General features: G+C 41.0%; 1 protein-coding gene across 2 annotated transcripts in view; it reads left to right on the forward strand.

The window, feature by feature from the left end:
* The window catches only part of LOC140197964 (kinesin heavy chain), a 146,255-nt gene that overhangs the window by 68,738 nt on the left and 59,500 nt on the right, over positions 1-18,017 (forward strand). For both annotated transcript variants that reach the window (XM_072258641.1, XM_072258643.1), the window contains exons 8-11: positions 567-691; positions 5,897-6,001; positions 11,123-11,271; positions 13,352-13,500. In XM_072258641.1, coding sequence (XP_072114742.1) covers positions 567-691; positions 5,897-6,001; positions 11,123-11,271; positions 13,352-13,500 — 528 coding nt within the window. The remainder of the gene's footprint in view (positions 1-566; positions 692-5,896; positions 6,002-11,122; positions 11,272-13,351; positions 13,501-18,017) is intronic.

Consider the following 18,017-nt stretch of genomic DNA (forward strand, 5'->3'; position numbering starts at 1 on the left):
ATTAGGCTACACTTGGAATATCCGGTTCAGTTCTGGTTGCTTCATTATAGGAAAGGTGTGGCAGCTTTAGAGAGGATGCAGATTTGCCAGGATGCTGCCTGGGCTAGACGGCTTGTCTTATGAAGACAGATTGAGCGAGCTAGGGCTTTTCTCTTTGGAGGGAAGAAGGATGAGAGATGTACAAGATGATAAGATGCCTAGATAGAATGGATAGCCAGAGACTTCCCCCCCCAGGGTGGAAATAGTTAATACAAAGGAGCGTAATTTTGAGGTGATTGGAGGAAAGATTGTTGGGGTGGGGGGGGCGTTGTATGTCAGAGGTAAACACTGAGAGTGGTGTGTGTGTCTGGAGTGTCCTGACAGGAGTGGTGGTAGAGGCAGATACAGTAGGGGCATTCAAGAAAATCTTGGATAGTTCCATGGATGATAGGAAAATGTATGAGGAAAGGGCTATATTGATCATTGAATGGGTTAAAGAGATGGCATGACATTATGGGCCAAAGGACCTGTACTGTGTTGTAATGTTCTTTATAAACTTCTAACTGACTGACTGATTGCCTGTGCAGACATGAATGAACACAGCTCCCGAAGCCACAGCATTTTCCTCATTAACATTAAACAGGAGAACATAGAGACTGAAAAGAAACTCTCTGGAAAGCTGTACCTTGTGGATTTAGCTGGTAGTGAAAAGGTAAGATACAACTTTCAGATCTTCTGTGAGCTGGATTTAATTAATGTCTGAGAAGGAACTTCAAAACCATCAGCAAGATGCTGTCAAAAATGATTTTTTCCTCTGCCGTTTGGTGTAGAGTGAAAGGGTAGCAATTATTCTGCTCTTTTCCATGGGGCCAGTGCTGAATGATTAGAACAAACATCTGATTAATTATTTGAACTCATTATTGTAAGTGATACCACAGGCAACATACTTAAACAGTTTCTTGTGTGAACACTTACATTTGATTTAAACTTTCAATGTTGACATGTAATCTTATAATAAAGGCAGTGTTCAATTCCATAACCTTTAAATTAAGTGATGTGTTTCATGGAAGAACCCAGTTTGCAGATTTGCCTTCCGTATCATTCCATTGTTGCATCCTTTGGAGGGGATGCTCGACAGCTTTTCTTTTCAGGAGCATTTCAGATAGATTAGGACTGCTGTCACTGACATGCCATGAAATTTGTTGTTTAATGACAGCACTACAGTTCAAGACATAGAGATCACTGTAAGTTACAATAAATAATGCAAAAGAGGAATAGTGAGGTAGTATTCGAGTCATGGACCGTTCACGAATCTGATGGCAGAGGGAAGAAGCAATTCCTAAAACACCAGAGTGTGGGTCTTCGAGCTCCTGTACCACCTCCCTAATGGTAGCTACAAGAAGAGTGCATGTCCAGGGTGGCAAGGCTCCTCAGTGCCAAATTCATGAGGCACCATCTTGTGAAGACGTTCTTGATGGCGGGGAGGCATGTGCCTGTGATGGATCTGGCTGAGTCAACAGCCCTCTGCAGTCTCTTTCGATCCTGTGCATTGGAGCCTCCGCAATGCAACCAGTCAGAACGCTGTCCAGCGTACATCTGTGGGAAGTTGCCAGTGTCTTTGGTGACACACTAAGTCTCCTCAAACCCCTAATGACGTATAGCCACTGGCGTGCCTTCTTCATGATTGTATCTGTGATTTGGACCCAGGATAGATCCTCTAAGATGTTTTACACCCAGAAAGGTAAAGCTGCTCACCATTACCACTGTTCCACTCAATGAGGACTGATGTGTCTTCTCCCAATTTCCCCTTCCTGAAGTCCGCAATCAATGGAAAAGAAATGTAGCTTCACCATGTCAATGATTCCGTATACACTCTCTAGTAGATGAGCAGTAAATAAAATTTCCCAAGTACATCTTGCCCCCATTCCTATGAATAGTATAAACACACTTAACTATAAGTTTTAAATAGTTAACATTGTTACACTTAGAAATTTTACAATGATTTTCATCTTTCAGAATGGCTCAGCAAACAAACAGCAAACAAACAAACAACATACTTTGTACAATTCCCGAAGCTGTCCCTGCTATCTAATACTATTGTCTTTGATTTGATGCCTCAATCCACTTTGTGTCTGACTCCTATTGATTTTTGTTTGTGTGCAAAACTGTATTGATCTTTACTTAAATATTCTAAGTGGATGTGCATGCCCAGCCCCTTGCTGTTGAGATCTCCAGGGATTTTTGCTGCTCCATATAAAGGCGCTTCTTCTCAACTGACGGCTGGGATTAGTTCCCTGGTTCTCTGGACTGAGAAAACAGTTGCACGTACCTACGTCTTTTTCTTTGGTGTGCTGAGACATCATTGTGTGTGTGTGTGTGTTAATCTATGTCTCATCAGATTTCCTCCCAAAAAATTGCAAAACTGGCTAAAAACAAGGAGGGGGCACACTATGACTGTTTTACACCTCGAAAGAGACTGCCAGTGTGAGTCCCAGTTATACTGGAATACATCTTCCGTCCTGCCCTTGGGAGCACAAATCCCATGGCAACCAGTCACCAGAAGAGCTCAGAGTGGAGGAAATCAAGCTGCGTGGAGAGAGATTTCACCATTATTTATTTCTGTGCCACTTCCCTGGGGTGTGCCACTCTCCTGGATCTGCCTGTCATTTGCAGCCACGTGCTATACTACCTGAGGGACCAGTGCTGAGCACTGATTGCTCATGGCTTGTAAGTTTGAGCACAGACTAGGCACTTGGGAATGTCCAAGAGCAGACTCCAGTGTGTTTTGCAGTTGTCTGGTTAAGTGTTCCTATGTTGACAGAATGTGCTGTACCATTAAATCTCAAGGCAATGATGCACTTCCGCTGGTGTAGCGGCACCTGCACCCAGACTTCGAGGCGAGTGGTCCCATGTTCGAATCTGGCTAGATCCTTGCACGTTTTTCATCCGTGTTGGGTTGAGCGTTGAGCTAATAACTCAGCCTCATTTAAAAAACCTGACAAAATTACTAAAGAAGCGCCTGTGTTGCTGCAAGGCGCGGAGAGGAATAATAACGTCTAACAGTAATGCAGAGTGCCCTGAAATCTGCTTCGTCAGGTGTTGTATGAGGCATCATGCTATCTGGAATGGGTCTCCTTAGCAGTCATTTCTAGGTGAAATTTTGGATTGCATCATGCAGGGAGGGAAAAATGATTGCACAATCTAATTACTAGGCTTCAACAACGAGCCTCAGTGATAGTACAGTGGCATGCAAAAGTTTGGGCACCCCGGTCAAAATTTCTGCTACTGTGGATAGCTAAGTGAGTAATAGATGAACTGATTTCCAAAAGGCATAGAGTTAAAGATGACACAATTCTTTAATATTTTAAGCAAGAAAACTTCTTTTATTTCCATCTTTTACAGTTCAAAATAACAAAAAAGGAAAAGGGCCCGAAGCAAAAGTTTGGGCACCCTGCATGACAGTACTTAGTAACACCCCCTTTGGCAAGTATCACAGCTTGTAAACGCTTTTTGTAGCCAGCTAAGAGTCTTTCAATTCTTGTTTGGGGGATTTCTGCCCGTACTTCCTTGCAAAAGGCTTCTAGTTCTGAGAGATCCTTGGGGCCGTCTTGCATGCACTGCTCTTTTGAGGTCTATCCACAGATTCTCGATGATCTTTAGGTCAGGGGACTGTGAGGGCCATGGCAAAACCTTCAGCTTGTGCCTCTTGGGGTAGTCCATTATGGTTTTTGAAGTGTGTTTAAGTTCATTATCCTGTTGTAGAAGCCATCCTCTTTTCATCTTTGGCTTTTGCTTTGCTCATTGCAGCTGAAAAGTTCTATTCTGAAGGTTCAAAGGAACATCTAAACAAGCCTGATGCATTTTGGAAACAAGTGCTGTGGACTGATGAAGTTAAAATAGAACTTTTTGGCCACAATGAGCAAAGGTATGTTTGGAGAAAAAAGGGTGCAGAATTTCATGAAAAGAACCCCTCTCCAATTGTTACACATGGGGGTGGATCGATCATGCTTTGGCCTTGTGCTGCAGCCAGTGGCACAGGGAACATTTACTGGTAGAGGGAAGAATAAATTCAATCAAATACCAGCAAATTCTGGAAGCAAACATCACACTATCTGTAAAAAAGCCAAAGATGAAAAGAGGATGGCTTCTACAACAGGATAATGAACCCGAACACACCACAAAATCCACAATGGACTACCTCAAGAGGCGCAAACTGAAGGTTTTACTATGGCCCTCACAGTCCCCTGACCTAAATATCATTGAAAATCTGTGGATAGACCTCAAAAGAGCAGTGCATGCAAGACAGCCTAAGAATCTCACAGAACTAGAAGCCTTTTGCAAGGAAGAATGGACGAAAATCCCCCAAACAAGAACTGAAAGACTCTTGGGTGGCTACAAAAAGCGTTTACAAGCTGTGATACTTGCCAAAGGGGGTGTTACTAAGTACTGTCATGCAGAGTACCCAAACTTTTGCTTCGGGCCCTTTTCCCTTTTTGTTATTTTGAAACTGTAAATGATAGAAATACAAAAAGTGATCTTGCATAAAATATTGAAGAAATGTGTCATCTTTAACTTTATGCCTTTTGGAAATCAGGTCATCTTTTACTGGCTCAGCTATTCACAGTAACAGAAATTTTGACCAGGGGTGCCCAAAGTTTTGCATGTCACTGTACCTCTCATCTTTCTAAACTCCATTACATATTAGTTCAACTAGTTCAATCATTGCGAAAGGGGCAACTCCTTCATCCCAGGATATCCTTGCCCAATCTTTGATAAAATATTGGATCAGACTAGTGCATTGTTGCATGAAGCGTAGAAGCATACAGTAAGATACTCAAGAGTTTTTTTTAAATTTAAGATCTTGGATAATTAATGTTGAAAGCTCTTTGATGGACAACTGGAAATATTGAAGCTGACTTAGCCCTCACAATTTTTGCATTCCTAATCATACAACTTTTTGTTGCAATCCCTTTGTCTGATCTTGGTTCCATAAGGCTTTATGTCTGAGTCCGTGTGTTAAAACTAGGGAATAGAACCAAGGGAATATCTCTGATAGGGTGAGACAAAATATGTTGCTGTGTGTATTATGTATGGTGTATGGAGGGACTGCTGCCCAGGATCGGAAAAGGCTGCTGGGGGTTATAAACACAGCCAGCTCCATCATGGGCATTAGCCTCCCCAACATCGAGGTCATTTTCAGAAGGTGATAACCCGTGAAGATGGCATCCATCACTAAGAATCCCCACCATCCAGGATGTGCCCTCTTCTCGTTCCTACCATCAGAGAAGAGACCCTGAAGACACACACTCAACGTTTCAGGAACAGCTTCTTCCCCTCTGCCATCGGATTTCTGAATGGACATGAACCCATCAACACCACCTCACTATTTTTGCAGGGCTGTGGAGCTCATAAGGCCACACCAGGACTTGTAGGAACTTCTTTGAGATTAAGTACTTGACTCCGTGCAGTTGATTCCCTAGTTAGAGCCAGCATGGATTCTTGCCTGTTCAAGTTATTTCTGGATAGGAAATGAGAAAGAAAATCAAGGCAAAATGTTCATTCCTTGTTGTAAGTGATGACCTTTGCTACAATGAACGAAAGTGGAGCTCTGGATCAATTTGGCAGTGTGTGTGACTAACATTTTAATCGGTTAGAGTTCCATTTCCTATTTTGACATTATTCATACCAGTTTTTATTGCCAATAATTTCAACTGCCTTAAGGTCAGTCACGTTAAAGAAAAGAAGAAACTAGTGAAGGGTTAATTAAAACAGTCATTCTGGTTCTGTATTCTTAGAGAAAAGTCCAGATGTTTCTTCACTAGACTTGAACCAATCACTTTAATACACGAATGCAAGAAAAATGTGATGTAGTTATTGGATATCATTTTGACAAACTGTCTGTATCTGTTTATTGTAGGTCAGCAAAACAGGAGCTGAAGGAGCTGTCCTTGATGAAGCTAAAAATATCAATAAGTCTCTTTCTGCTCTGGGGAATGTGATCTCTGCACTGGCTGAGGGAACTGTAAGTCTTTTCAATAATTTATAGTTAGCAAAGATTCTGGCTTTCATTGTGCTTCCATACTTTTTATCACAAGCTACTGTTTACTCAATTAGGTAATATTTGAACGTTACTGATTGATGGATTAATGACAAGATGATGGCAAATTAAACTAAATTCCATATGCAGTCTAGGTAACGAACTGTTTAACCATGCACCTTTTGAAGGACTTTCTATAAACCCTCACAATGTTTCGACCTGTGGAAGGAAACGATAAGGAATTAATGAAAGGCTGAGTGTATGGGGTTTGATAGCCTAACGATCAAGGGTTCAGTAGATCCGGTGACAATGTAATTAATGGAATGATAAATTTAAAGGTCAAAGCTGGCTGGAGGTTAGAGTTATTATTTAACCATGTATACTGTAGAGTTTTGTACAGTTCATCTTCTGTTTTGGAGCATTGTGAAATGTGAGAGTATTCTGTGATAAAGCTGAGACCTTATAAAGTTCTCTCTTGCAATTTTTTTCCTACGCATTTATTGAAGTGTTGACCTTTGAGCCTTTTTTGCACTTGACTCTCCTTGTTTTAGCTCCATGAATTGGAAGACAAGTGTTAGGGTTTGATCTTGGAGAAGATGACTTGGTCTGGATGTAATATGTCACATTAAAGGTTTCAGGAAGTGAAGTTGAATCTGGAGTTTTAATTGACTCACAGATTTATTTAATAACAGAAAGATCTGGAAATGGTTGAAGACGAAATCTTATCTGGCATAAGCTCATAATACCAAGGATATGAGTGTTTTGTTAGATGCTATGGTGGCAGCAGTCTGCAAACTTGAATTGATTATAGAACTTTAAACATAGCTGTTTCATGTAGATATTACAGTGACTGACTTGCTCACTGCCTGTTACGACACTGGTGTCAGGGCAGCATTAAAGGTCCTTCATCTCTGACTTTCCAGTGGTGCTTAGGGCTTCCTTCATCATGCCAGTAACAACTTATTTGTTTTCGCTACCGTCAGTTATGGAAGCTCTGGGTGGAGACCCAGGCATACTGTTGCACACAGACGTAGAAGGATTCTTCATTGCTGTTTCCGTAACGGTTTTGTTTAACTAGTCAGGTTGTTAGCCCTGAACTGAACCCATGGACGTGGAAGACTGGTGGACCACTTATAGTCTGGCCTCTACCCTTTGGCCTGTTTAGTATGGGTGACCCTACCAAGAGTCAAAGCATGAAGCCCTGACTCCAGCCTACATAGCGCTCTGGGTCATTGAGACACACAAACCTCCAAACCCAATGAAAAGTTTGTGGTCCTCTTGCAGGATATTACAGTGACAGAGTGTTGAAACTCTTGTCAGTCTTTACTTCTCCACTGTAATTTCCACGTGAGTTCAGTTTCAGTGAAACCAATTGACTTGGACGCAAACAGAATGTTGCCCTTCATTGCTAGAGGGATTGAGTTTTAGAACAGGGAGGTTATACTACAACTGTACGGGGTATTAGTGAGGCCACACCTGGAGTACTGTGTGCAGTACTGGTCTCCTTACTTGAGGATGTACTGGTTTTGGAGGCGGTGCAGAGCAGAGAGTCATCAGGCTGATCCCAGAGATGAAGGGGTTAGCTTCTGAGGAGAGAAGTGAATTGCCTGGGACTATACTCACTGGAATTCAAGAGAATGAGATGGAATCTTTTAGAAACATACAGAATTCTGAAAGGGATAGATAAGATAGAAGCATATACCCCCTAGTTCTAGTCTCCCCTAACAGTGCAAGGAAAGATACTTGCACTGTTAGGGGAGACTAGAACTAGGGGGCATATTCTCATGATTTGGGGAAATTCATTCCCCAGGGAAGCAGGAGAGGTTACTTTATTTAAGTACCTTTCAGAAATAGTTAGATAGATTTTTGCACAGCAGGGAAATTAAGGGTCAAGGCAGGTAGGTGGAGCTGGGTCCACTGCCAGATCAGCCATGATCTTATTGAATGGCAGAACAGGCTTGACAGGCCGAATGGCCGACTCCTGCTGCTGTTTCTTGTGCTCGTGGGACTTGGTAGCTCTGTTGTGTAACCAGTATTTATTTTTGGGAAACCAATTACTTTTGCTCATCAATTTGATTTTAGTTCTTTTTGTATTTAAAAAAAAAAGCCTCTCACTATTTAACTTAACACGATGTGATATTTTAATTCCTTCAGTTCAAAAGATGATCTGCACAGAAGTACAAATGCAGCATAATTCCATAGCAACAAACATGCAGTCACAGTGACTGAGTTGTTGGTCTATTCCTAATCCCACTTGCACATTTGAAAGTCTTTCTTTGCAAAAATAAGAATTTCATTTTAATAAAATGACTGATGGGTGTACTTATGCAGGATCACAGATGAGAGAGTTTGAACGCTTCAGTTGTGAATTTTTCACTTGTACATCTCACTGTCAAGTGGGTCTAGGAGTGACTGATATAAATAAGATCTTGGAAGCTTTTTTCTGGCGCTGTGAGTTTTCCAATGATTCAGATGGATCAGAGAAATCCCAAGCTAGATTTAATTGTAATTTTAAAAAGGGAACACAATACATTCTGGAAACCTAAAATAAAAACAAAATGCTGGGGATACTCAGCAGGTCAGGTAGCACCCGTGGGGAGAGAGAAACAGAATTAATGTTACCTCAGAATTATATTGTTAGCTAATCTAAATTAGCTTTTTATTAGGAGTTTGAAGAGATTTGGCATGTCAACAAATACACTCAAAAATGTCTATAGTTGTACCGTGGAGAGCATTCTGACAGACTGCATCACTGTCTGGTATGGAGGGGCTACTGCATAGGACTGAAAGAAGCTGCAGAAGGTTGTAAATCTAGTCAGCTCCATCTTGGGCACTAGCCTACAAAGTATCCAGGACATCTTTAGAGAGTGGGTTCCCAGAAAGACAGTGTCCATTATTAAGGACCTCCAGCACCCAGGGCATGCACTTTTCTCACTGTTATCATCAGTAGGAGGTACAGACACCTGAAGCCACACACTCAGCAACTTAGGAACAGCTTCTTCCCCTCTGCCATCTGATTCCTAAATGGACACTGAAGCTTTGGACACTACCTCACTTTTTTTTTAATAAACAGTATTTCTTTTTTTTTTGCATGTTTTTTAAAATCTATTCAGTATATGTAATTGATTTAGATTATGAGAACACTCAGTCCTCTTTTATTGTCATTTAGAAATGCACATGCATTAAGAAATAATACAATGTTTCTCCGGAGTGATATCACAGAAAACAGGACAAACCAAAGACTAATACTGACAGAATCACATAATTATAAGATATAGTTACAGCAGTGTAAAGCAATACCATAATTTGATGAAGAACAAACCATGGGCACGGTAAATAAAGTCTCAAAGGTCCCTGAGCCGATCGACTCCCGAGTCCCCGATAGCAGGCGGCAAAAAGGAGAAACTCCCTGCCATAAACCTCCAGGCACCGTCAACTTGCCGATGCCTTGGAAGCAGCCGACCACAGCTGACAGTGAACCCATCTGTCCAAAAACTTCAAGCTCCCGACCAGCATCTCCGATACAGGGCCTCCCGAGCGCCATCCTCTGCCGAGTGCCTTTGACCTGGCCCCGGCTGCTGAAACAAGCAAAGCCGAGGATTTCGGGGCCTTCTGCTCCAGAGATTCTGGACTACACTGTAGCAGCGGCAGCGAAGCGGGCATTTCAGAAGTTTTCCAGATGTTCCTCCGTACTCTCACGTCCGTCTCCATCAAATCAGAATTGTGCACAGTCCCCTACTTGACAGATAACAGACGTCACCACCGAAGTGGCGGCGCGTGCTGCATCACGCCGCCATCTTCGCCATCTAGTTGTTTTAGTTGTTTGTTTATTATTATGTTTTTATTTATTTATTTTTCTCTCTTTGCTAGATTATGTATTGCTGCTAAGTTAACAAATTTCATGTCACATGCAGGTGATAATAAACCTGATTCTGATTCTAAAGTATTAGTGGTATTTGATCATAGTATTTTATGATAGGATGTTGAGGACAACTCAAACAATCTGTTTTGCTCTTTGTGGATATTCAAGAAAATCATCGAACCGTAGTTGTAGAAATGGACCTGTTGGGTCTAACTCATTCGTGCTGACTATGTACATCATCCTTGTGTTTATTTGCTGAACAGGGTGGGCATGCTGTGATGGCGCTGGATTGTGTGGTGACGCTTGTGGGCTGCCCCCAGCACACCCTTCGGCTGTGTTTGTTGTTAACACAAACAACGCATTTCACTGTATGTTTCAATATACAAGTGATAACTGAATTTATATCTGCCATGCCGATGCCATTGGGGCCACATTAGGGCTATGCCCCTCTGCATCAGGGGTTCTTAACATGGGGTCCATGGGTCCGTGAACTTGGATGGGGAAAAAATTGCATCTTTATTTTTACTAGCTTCTAACTGAAATTTAGCATTTCCTTCAATAATGAATGTAGGCAACAAACCACGGTAGTATTTTGATCACTGTATTTCAATATAATTGGTTTCTTTTGTAATCATGTGCATTTTATTTTGTATTTTAAAACATTATTCTGAGAGAGGTCCATAGGCTTCACTGGAGGAGGGATCATGCTCTTGCTGCTGTTTTTGCATGGGAGGGGGAGTGGGGGTTTGGGGTTCTAATGTTTTCTGTCATTCATTCTTTGTGGTTTTGTTTCTGTTTTGAGGATGTCTGCGAAGAGTAAGAACTTCAGGCTGTATATTGTATACATTCTCTGATACTAAATTGAACCACTGGACAGCAACGGATTTTCCATGGCTTCTTAGGGAAATTTGATGAGCAATCATAGCCTTGATTATTTGCTTATTTTTTTTCTTCCCAAACAGAACTATCTTAGAACTGTTTTTAGCAGAAAGCTAAAATAAATCTTGAAGAGTGACATACTTGAAGCATTCAAATTATTAATTTAATTGTATAAGGTCAAAATCGCTCCTGTGGCAAGTTGCCAGTGAATTTCCCATATTTTAGAGTCGAGCATTTCAGGTTACCATTTACACAGAGTAGAGAAGGTTGCTAGGCTGTGGGGAGGTTGCAAAAGATGATGGACGAAATGGCCGCCTTCCCTGCTGCTCCATTTTGTGATTTCTGTGGATATGCTTTATTTACAGAAAACACATGTTCCATACCGTGACAGTAAGATGACCCGAATTCTTCAGGATTCCCTTGGTGGCAACTGCCGAACTACCATAATTATTTGCTGCTCGCCCTCCAGTTTTAATGAAGCCGAATCAAAAACAACTTTGATGTTTGGCCAGAGGTAAGAATTTCATCTAATCTGATGTGGTGCGTAGAGTAATTTCACAGGACATGGACAATTAATTAACCATGACCATGGGGTCATTTGACCAACGTGTGTGTTTATTAACATGCCACCAACATAGTTAATGAGAATTTTATGAGTTCCATTTTATAAAGTAATTATTTACTCAAAAACCATTAAGATTCTGAACTCAAGTTTCATTCTGGATGTAGGACTAGGAGCGAGGACTGGGAATTTAAAGCTAATAGCATTTGCTGTCACAATTGTTAGAAAATCAATGAAGAATTTAGACACAAATATTGACTCTTCTATGTTTCTAATCAATGTTAAGCGCCTCATCAGGAAAGCTAATCCAATAGATTTACCTTTCAGGCATTTGACCGTAAGTCAAAGAAATTTCTTCCAGCATTATATACAAATCCTTGCATGGTAATCCTGGTTTCAGAAGTGCAAAATATATTGTTGATGCTTCAGGAAAGTGTCTAAAGGGGTTATTTCAGCACTTGAAACTCTTAGGCATTGTGAAGCTGAACATTTTTTCATTCCTTAATGTAAATTGATGCATCATTCAGGCGCCAGCATTGTGCGTCTGGTATGGACAAGTTATGTTAGACACATTACATTTTCTCCTTGAGCAAGTGCCTGGACAAGTAAAGGGCTTGGTTGTCTTTAGTTTCATCCATTGTCTCCCTGTTCTTTTCTATTGCCTTCTGAGTAAATATGAATTTCCTTGCTCTGTCATCTGTTCCTTTGCAGAAGTGGCCAGTTGTGATCATCTCTGGTTTTCTAGCTGAATTTTACCATTGGCTTGTACTCATTTTGTAAGCTAATCCACCATGCAGCTAATTATTGAGATTTTTTATAACACACCCAAAACTGTAACTATATTTGGTACATTGATCCCTTCAAACTGTTTGTTGGCATGCCTTCAATAATTTTGCAGATGAGAACCTGGTTTTCATTCCTTTCAAAATCAGATCAGAGTTCAGATCTGAGTGCAGATTGGGATAGGTGCTAGGCAGTACGGGATGTGATGAGGTGGAAGTGGCCTGGGGGGAGACAGGGTCACAGAACAAAGAGGTATAGGTTGATTCGAGATACTTCATTGGAACGTCTTGGAATGCACTTGATAGTTTTTCAAGAGATTGGCATACAACATGGAGCGTGTAACATTACAACAGTACAGTCCCTTCAGCCCGCGATATTGTGCCAAACCTTTAACCTACTCAAAGATCAATCTAACCCTTTCCTCCAACATAGCTCTCCATTTTTTCTGTTATCCATGTGCCTATCTACAAGTCTCTTAAATATCCCTAATGTACCTGCCTCTAACACCATGCCTGGCAACATGTTGCATGCACCTATCACTCCCTGTGTAAAAAAAAAAAAAAAAAAAAAACAAAACAAGAAACTACCTCTGGCATCCCCTTATACCTTCCTCCAAGCAGGTTAAAGTTAGATCCCAAATTAATTGTTTTCCAAATTAATTCAGGTTTCTTTGCACATACAAAGACACTGGGGTTCCCAAACTGGAGTCCATAGACCTCTGAGCCAATGGTAGGGATCCATAGCATGAAAAAGGTTGAGAAACTCTGTTCTAGGGTCTCCTGCAGTGGTTGGGGCTTCTTAAACATGGCAACAGTCATGAACTGGGCTGAATTGTTTTTCATAGGTGATACATTTCTAATACACAAACTGTGGGTGATTTCTCATCTCCTCTCCAGGTATGAATGGCCATCAGTGTGGAAGGAGTGATTCGTTCCATGTCAGGTCTTGTTTAATCCTCTGCTGACCCTACTCACCTAATCTAGCCCAGATGGGGCTGCTGGCTCTATAGTTCTAGGGCAGAGGTTCCCAACCTTTCTTTTTGCCATTAACTAAGGGGTCCATGGATCCCGGGTCGGGAACCCCTGTTCTGGAGGTTGTTTCTTTTGTTCGTATTTATCCTGGAGCATCTACTTCAGTGTGAGAAGAAATGTTTCTTTAAGCTGGTGGTTTCCAGTGAAGCCAGATGGGCAGGAAAATTTATAAGCAGCAATAAAGTCTATTCTACTTGGTAAATCTCTCCATCTAACAGAGCAAAGACTATCAAGAACACAGCATCTGTTAATCTGGAGTTGACGGCAGAGGAGTGGAAGAAGAAATACGAGAAGGAAAAAGAGAAAAACAAGTCCCTGAAGAATGCTCTTCAGCACCTGGAGATGGAGCTAAACAGATGGAGAAATGGTTAGTTATCAAAACTGCATCTAACTTAAAGCTAATTTACATTCAGTAAAGAATCTGATGTAGTGAATGGATATTACTAAAATCACGTTAATTGGTGAGTCCTCACTTTATAGTAAATATCTACAATTGATTATCTAACTAAAATTTCTGAAAACTGTTGTGCAATACCTGCTCTGTCCTACTTGTGTTTGCACTCTTTGTTCTTGTGTTAGTGAAAGGGTTAATGCATTAGTTTCCATTCAAGCCACATGTAGAGACATTAGAGCAGAAAATCAAGTGCTTGGATAGAAGGAGGTTTTTGCAGAGGAAAGAGTAGTGAGGAGGTCTGGAGGTTTAAAGAGGGAGCTCTAATGTTTAAGGCACTCTCATCTAAACAGCAGGGCACTAATGCGGAGGAAAATTGCATTCAAATATGATCAAGAGGATTATGGAGCTAGAGGGGTTTAGAGATGGGGAAGGGCAGCAACTGAAAACAAGTGAGAATCTGAATGCTTTAGCGCAGGCGTTCCCAACTTGGGGTCTGCGGACCCCTTGCTTAAATGATATTGGTGCACGGCATAAAAAAGGTTGTGAACTCCTGCGTTAGTGAGCTACCAGGCAGAGTGATAACCAATGGATTCACAATGGGGGGGGCAGGGGATGCAAGAAATCTTGATGTTGCTACCATGAGATTTTATGCAGGAAAGGAAAATTGGAGGGATAAGCCAGGGATTGATATTTGGGGTTGTCAGAAGTAGTGGCACAGAAAGAGAAGCCATTACTGGTGATTCTCAGATACAAAGGTGGAAGCAGGGAAGCACGGTGTCTTCCTGCTGGTTAATGGTGGAGAAGAGTTGGGAAAGGACAATGCAGTTACATGTGTCATTGATGCCCAAGGGATATATGACTAGAAGTATAGAATTTTAGAAAATTCAGTCACGTTGAAAAAGATGAGGATGAACCTTTGTCGCAATTGAATCATGTCTATTATTTCATGCCTTTTGATTTAGTAGTACCACTTCCATTGAAGACAAGATCTGGAAGAACATGGCAGGTCCTGTGGAGGGAATTGACATTTGACATTTTTGGTCCATATGAAAGGTCTCAATCAGAAACATTGACTGTCCACTTCCCTCCACCCATGTTGTCTGACTGGCAGAAATCCTCTGCCGTCTTGCGTGTAGCCCTCTAGATTTCAGAACGTGCAATCTGTAGTGTCTCCTCTGAGTTTCCTGGAGGTGCTTAGTTACCGTGCATTATACAACAAGGTAAATTTAACAGCGAAAGGGGGAGGATGAGATATTGTAGTTAAGGAAGAGCGTGAAATATTGAATGGGATAAGCAAATTTGAGGTAATGTATCAAGAGGCTTGGTATGTTTGGAAGAGGACAACTCATCTGGGTTATTTGAAGAAATAAGAGAACAAACTATGGAGGTTGTGATCACTATTTCTTGCTCCTTGGCCACAGGAGTAAAATCAAAATTGTGTTTATCATCACTGACATACATTCAGTGGCCACTTTATTAGGTACACCTGTACACCAGCTCATTAAAGTAAATATCTAATCAGTCAATCATGTGGCAGCAACTCAGTGCATAAAAGCATGCAGACGTGTGTCTTCGCATGAACAAAGTCACCGGAGAGAAGTACTGGTAAATTTGAAGCAGTCTCTTCATTCGACAAAATGAGATACAGCAGGCATCAGGTGGTGACCCTTTCAGAGGGGGGAGGTCTGCCTGACCCAGCACTACACGACATTTTATGTGCTACAGATCAAAGGACAATTCCAAATGATAAGGCTTCCTTTGAACTGCACACCACCCTCACCTCTCCTCCTTTGCACCCACATTACAGACACCCAAATAACAAGTTTAAATCAGCATTGCCTGGTTGTCCAATTAGTTGTTCCTCCCGGTTCTTAGAAACACATTGTTCCAAGCTGCATTTTAGATTTAATCCACAGTTCATATTTGCATCTGACGACTGGTGAAGTCAGTTGCTACTGTTATTTGCTATATGTGCGAACCCCAAAAAATGCTCTAATAACATGATCAATAAATACAGTTATTCAGGCCAAACATGAAAATGGGGAAGAAATGTGATCTAAGTGACTTTGACTGTGAAATGATTGTTGCTTCCCGATGGAGTGGTTTGAGTAACTGCTGCTCTGGGATTTTCACACACAACACTTTACAGAGAGTTGTGTGAAAGTTTAAGGCTCTGGCAGCTGAATAGCAGGCCACCAGTGCTGAGGAATGCTGCATTCCGAGGTGATCGAGGATTATGAGCTCATGGGGTTTAGAGATAGGGAAATTGACTTGCCATTTCTGGATGCAGGTGAAGGGTCTCGACCAGAAGCATTGACTGTCTATTTCTCAGAATCAGGTTTATTATCATTGATGTATGTTGTGAAGTTTGTCTTGCAGTGCAGTGCAAAAAAGAAAAAAAACTTTCAAGTGACAATAAAATATGAATAGGACAAATGGGATAGTTTTCATGGGTTCATGAACTGTTCAGAAATCTAATAGCAATGGGAAAGAACCTGTTCCTGAAACACTGAGTGTGGGTCTTCAGGCTCCTGTGCATCCACCCTGCTGGTATGTATGAGAAGAGGCTACATTGTGGGCATTGAGAGTCCTTTTTAATCGATGCTGTCTTCTTGAGCCATTCCCTTTTGAAATTGTCTGTAATGTTGGTAGGCTAATGCCCGTGATAGAGCTGGTAGCAGATGATTGCAAAACAGTTCAAAGTTCAAAATAAACTTTTTATTAAAGTACTTGTGTGTCACCTGATACATCCCTGAGATTCATTTCCTTGTGGACATACTCAACAAATCCAAAATAGAATAATAACCATAGAAGAATCAATGAAAGACTGCACCAGCTTGACGTCCACCCAGTGTGCAAAAGGCAACCAACTGTGCAAATATAAAAAGAAAGAGTAAGAATAATGAATGAATAAACAATAAATATCAAGATGATGAGATGAAGAGTCCTTCAAAGTGAGTCCATAGGTTTTGGGGATATTTCAGTGATGGGGCAAGTGAAGTTATCGTCTTTGCGCCAAGAGCCTGATAGTTGAGGTGTAGTAACTACTGAGGAGTCATAGCTAATGTTAACTGTTGCTGAAAAAGGGAGGAAGTGATAAATGGACTGATTACAGGGTCAGTTTGTTTAACTTGGCTGATGAGCAAATTACTGGAATCATTTCCATGATTTCAATTCCAATTAAACCTTCATTTAAAAAGGAAGAGATTAATAATGGATTTTTAAAATGGATTTGTTAAGGGAAGGTCATGCCTGATTAACAGATTGATTATTTTTGAGGCATTATCAAAGATTGACGAGGGCAGAGCATTTGATGCTGGGTTTCAGTAAAGCTTTTGACAAGTTCTCACTGGTCAAATAAAGTAAAAGCCCTTTGGGTGCAAGAGAAATTTGTAAATTGTATTAATATTGGTTCATAATGGAAACAAATTAGGCCTCAGCAACATCTTGTATAACTTCAACATAACATCCCATCTCCTGTACTCAGTACCTTAATTTATGAAGGCCAATGTGTCAAAAGCTTTACAATCCTATCTGTGCCACCAGGTTATGTTAGAACTATATGCAGTAATATGTACAACTAGAGTGGTAAGTACAATTCTAGTAACCTCATTGGAGAATAGATGTGAATGGACTGAAGAAGCTAGTGAATTTACGAAGATGTTATCAGGACAGGTTGAATACCCCTTACCTGAAATATCAAACTCCGAAAACCTCAGAAATACAAATTTTTTTTTTTTTTGCACACTGACATGACGACACAAATGGAAAATTCTACAAGGGACTGGGAAGGTTTCCAGGACTCTGCACACCACAGACAGTTCTGAGAAGTGACATCACATACATAATGAATGGAAGTTAATCAAAAATCAAAAATCACTGAATAAAGTGAAAAATAAAGATCTCAAAATGTATTGAAAGAGTGGATCAGCATTGGAGTGAACGTATGCTGCTGAGTGGTATGCTGATCATGAAACAAGCAAAGATCTGACACAATGAACTGAAAATTGAAGGTAATTTTCATGCACAAAAATTTTAGAAGATATTATATAAAACTACTACCCCTACCTCCCCTCCCCACCCCCAGTCGTAGTGGAACAGGCGGCTGTTGGAAATCAATGCTGGATATGAAGCCAATCACAGCACTGGAGTACGGTAACAGATTGTGTTAGGGGTGGCCATTCAACTCAGTGACAATCTGCGGAGGACCCAGCTCCATCACGTCAGACTGTGCTCTGACTGCAGACTGTTCATACCAGCTGTATATGTCATGTAAATGGATTTCGTGTTTTGACTTGTGTCCCATCCCAAGTTATCTCATTGTATTGATTCAAATATTCCAAAATCCAAAACACTTCCAGCTGCGAATATTTCAGATAAGGGATTCTCAACTAATACTGGAAAGTTTTATCAAAGAGGAAATACAAGATAGTCCAGAGTCATTTAATTTGGAACAAGAGGCTGAAGCACTCCTAACCTTGGAGGGATTT

This window comes from Mobula birostris, chromosome 5 (assembly GCF_030028105.1).
Source record: "Mobula birostris isolate sMobBir1 chromosome 5, sMobBir1.hap1, whole genome shotgun sequence".
Classification (NCBI taxonomy): Eukaryota; Metazoa; Chordata; class Chondrichthyes; order Myliobatiformes; family Myliobatidae; genus Mobula; species Mobula birostris.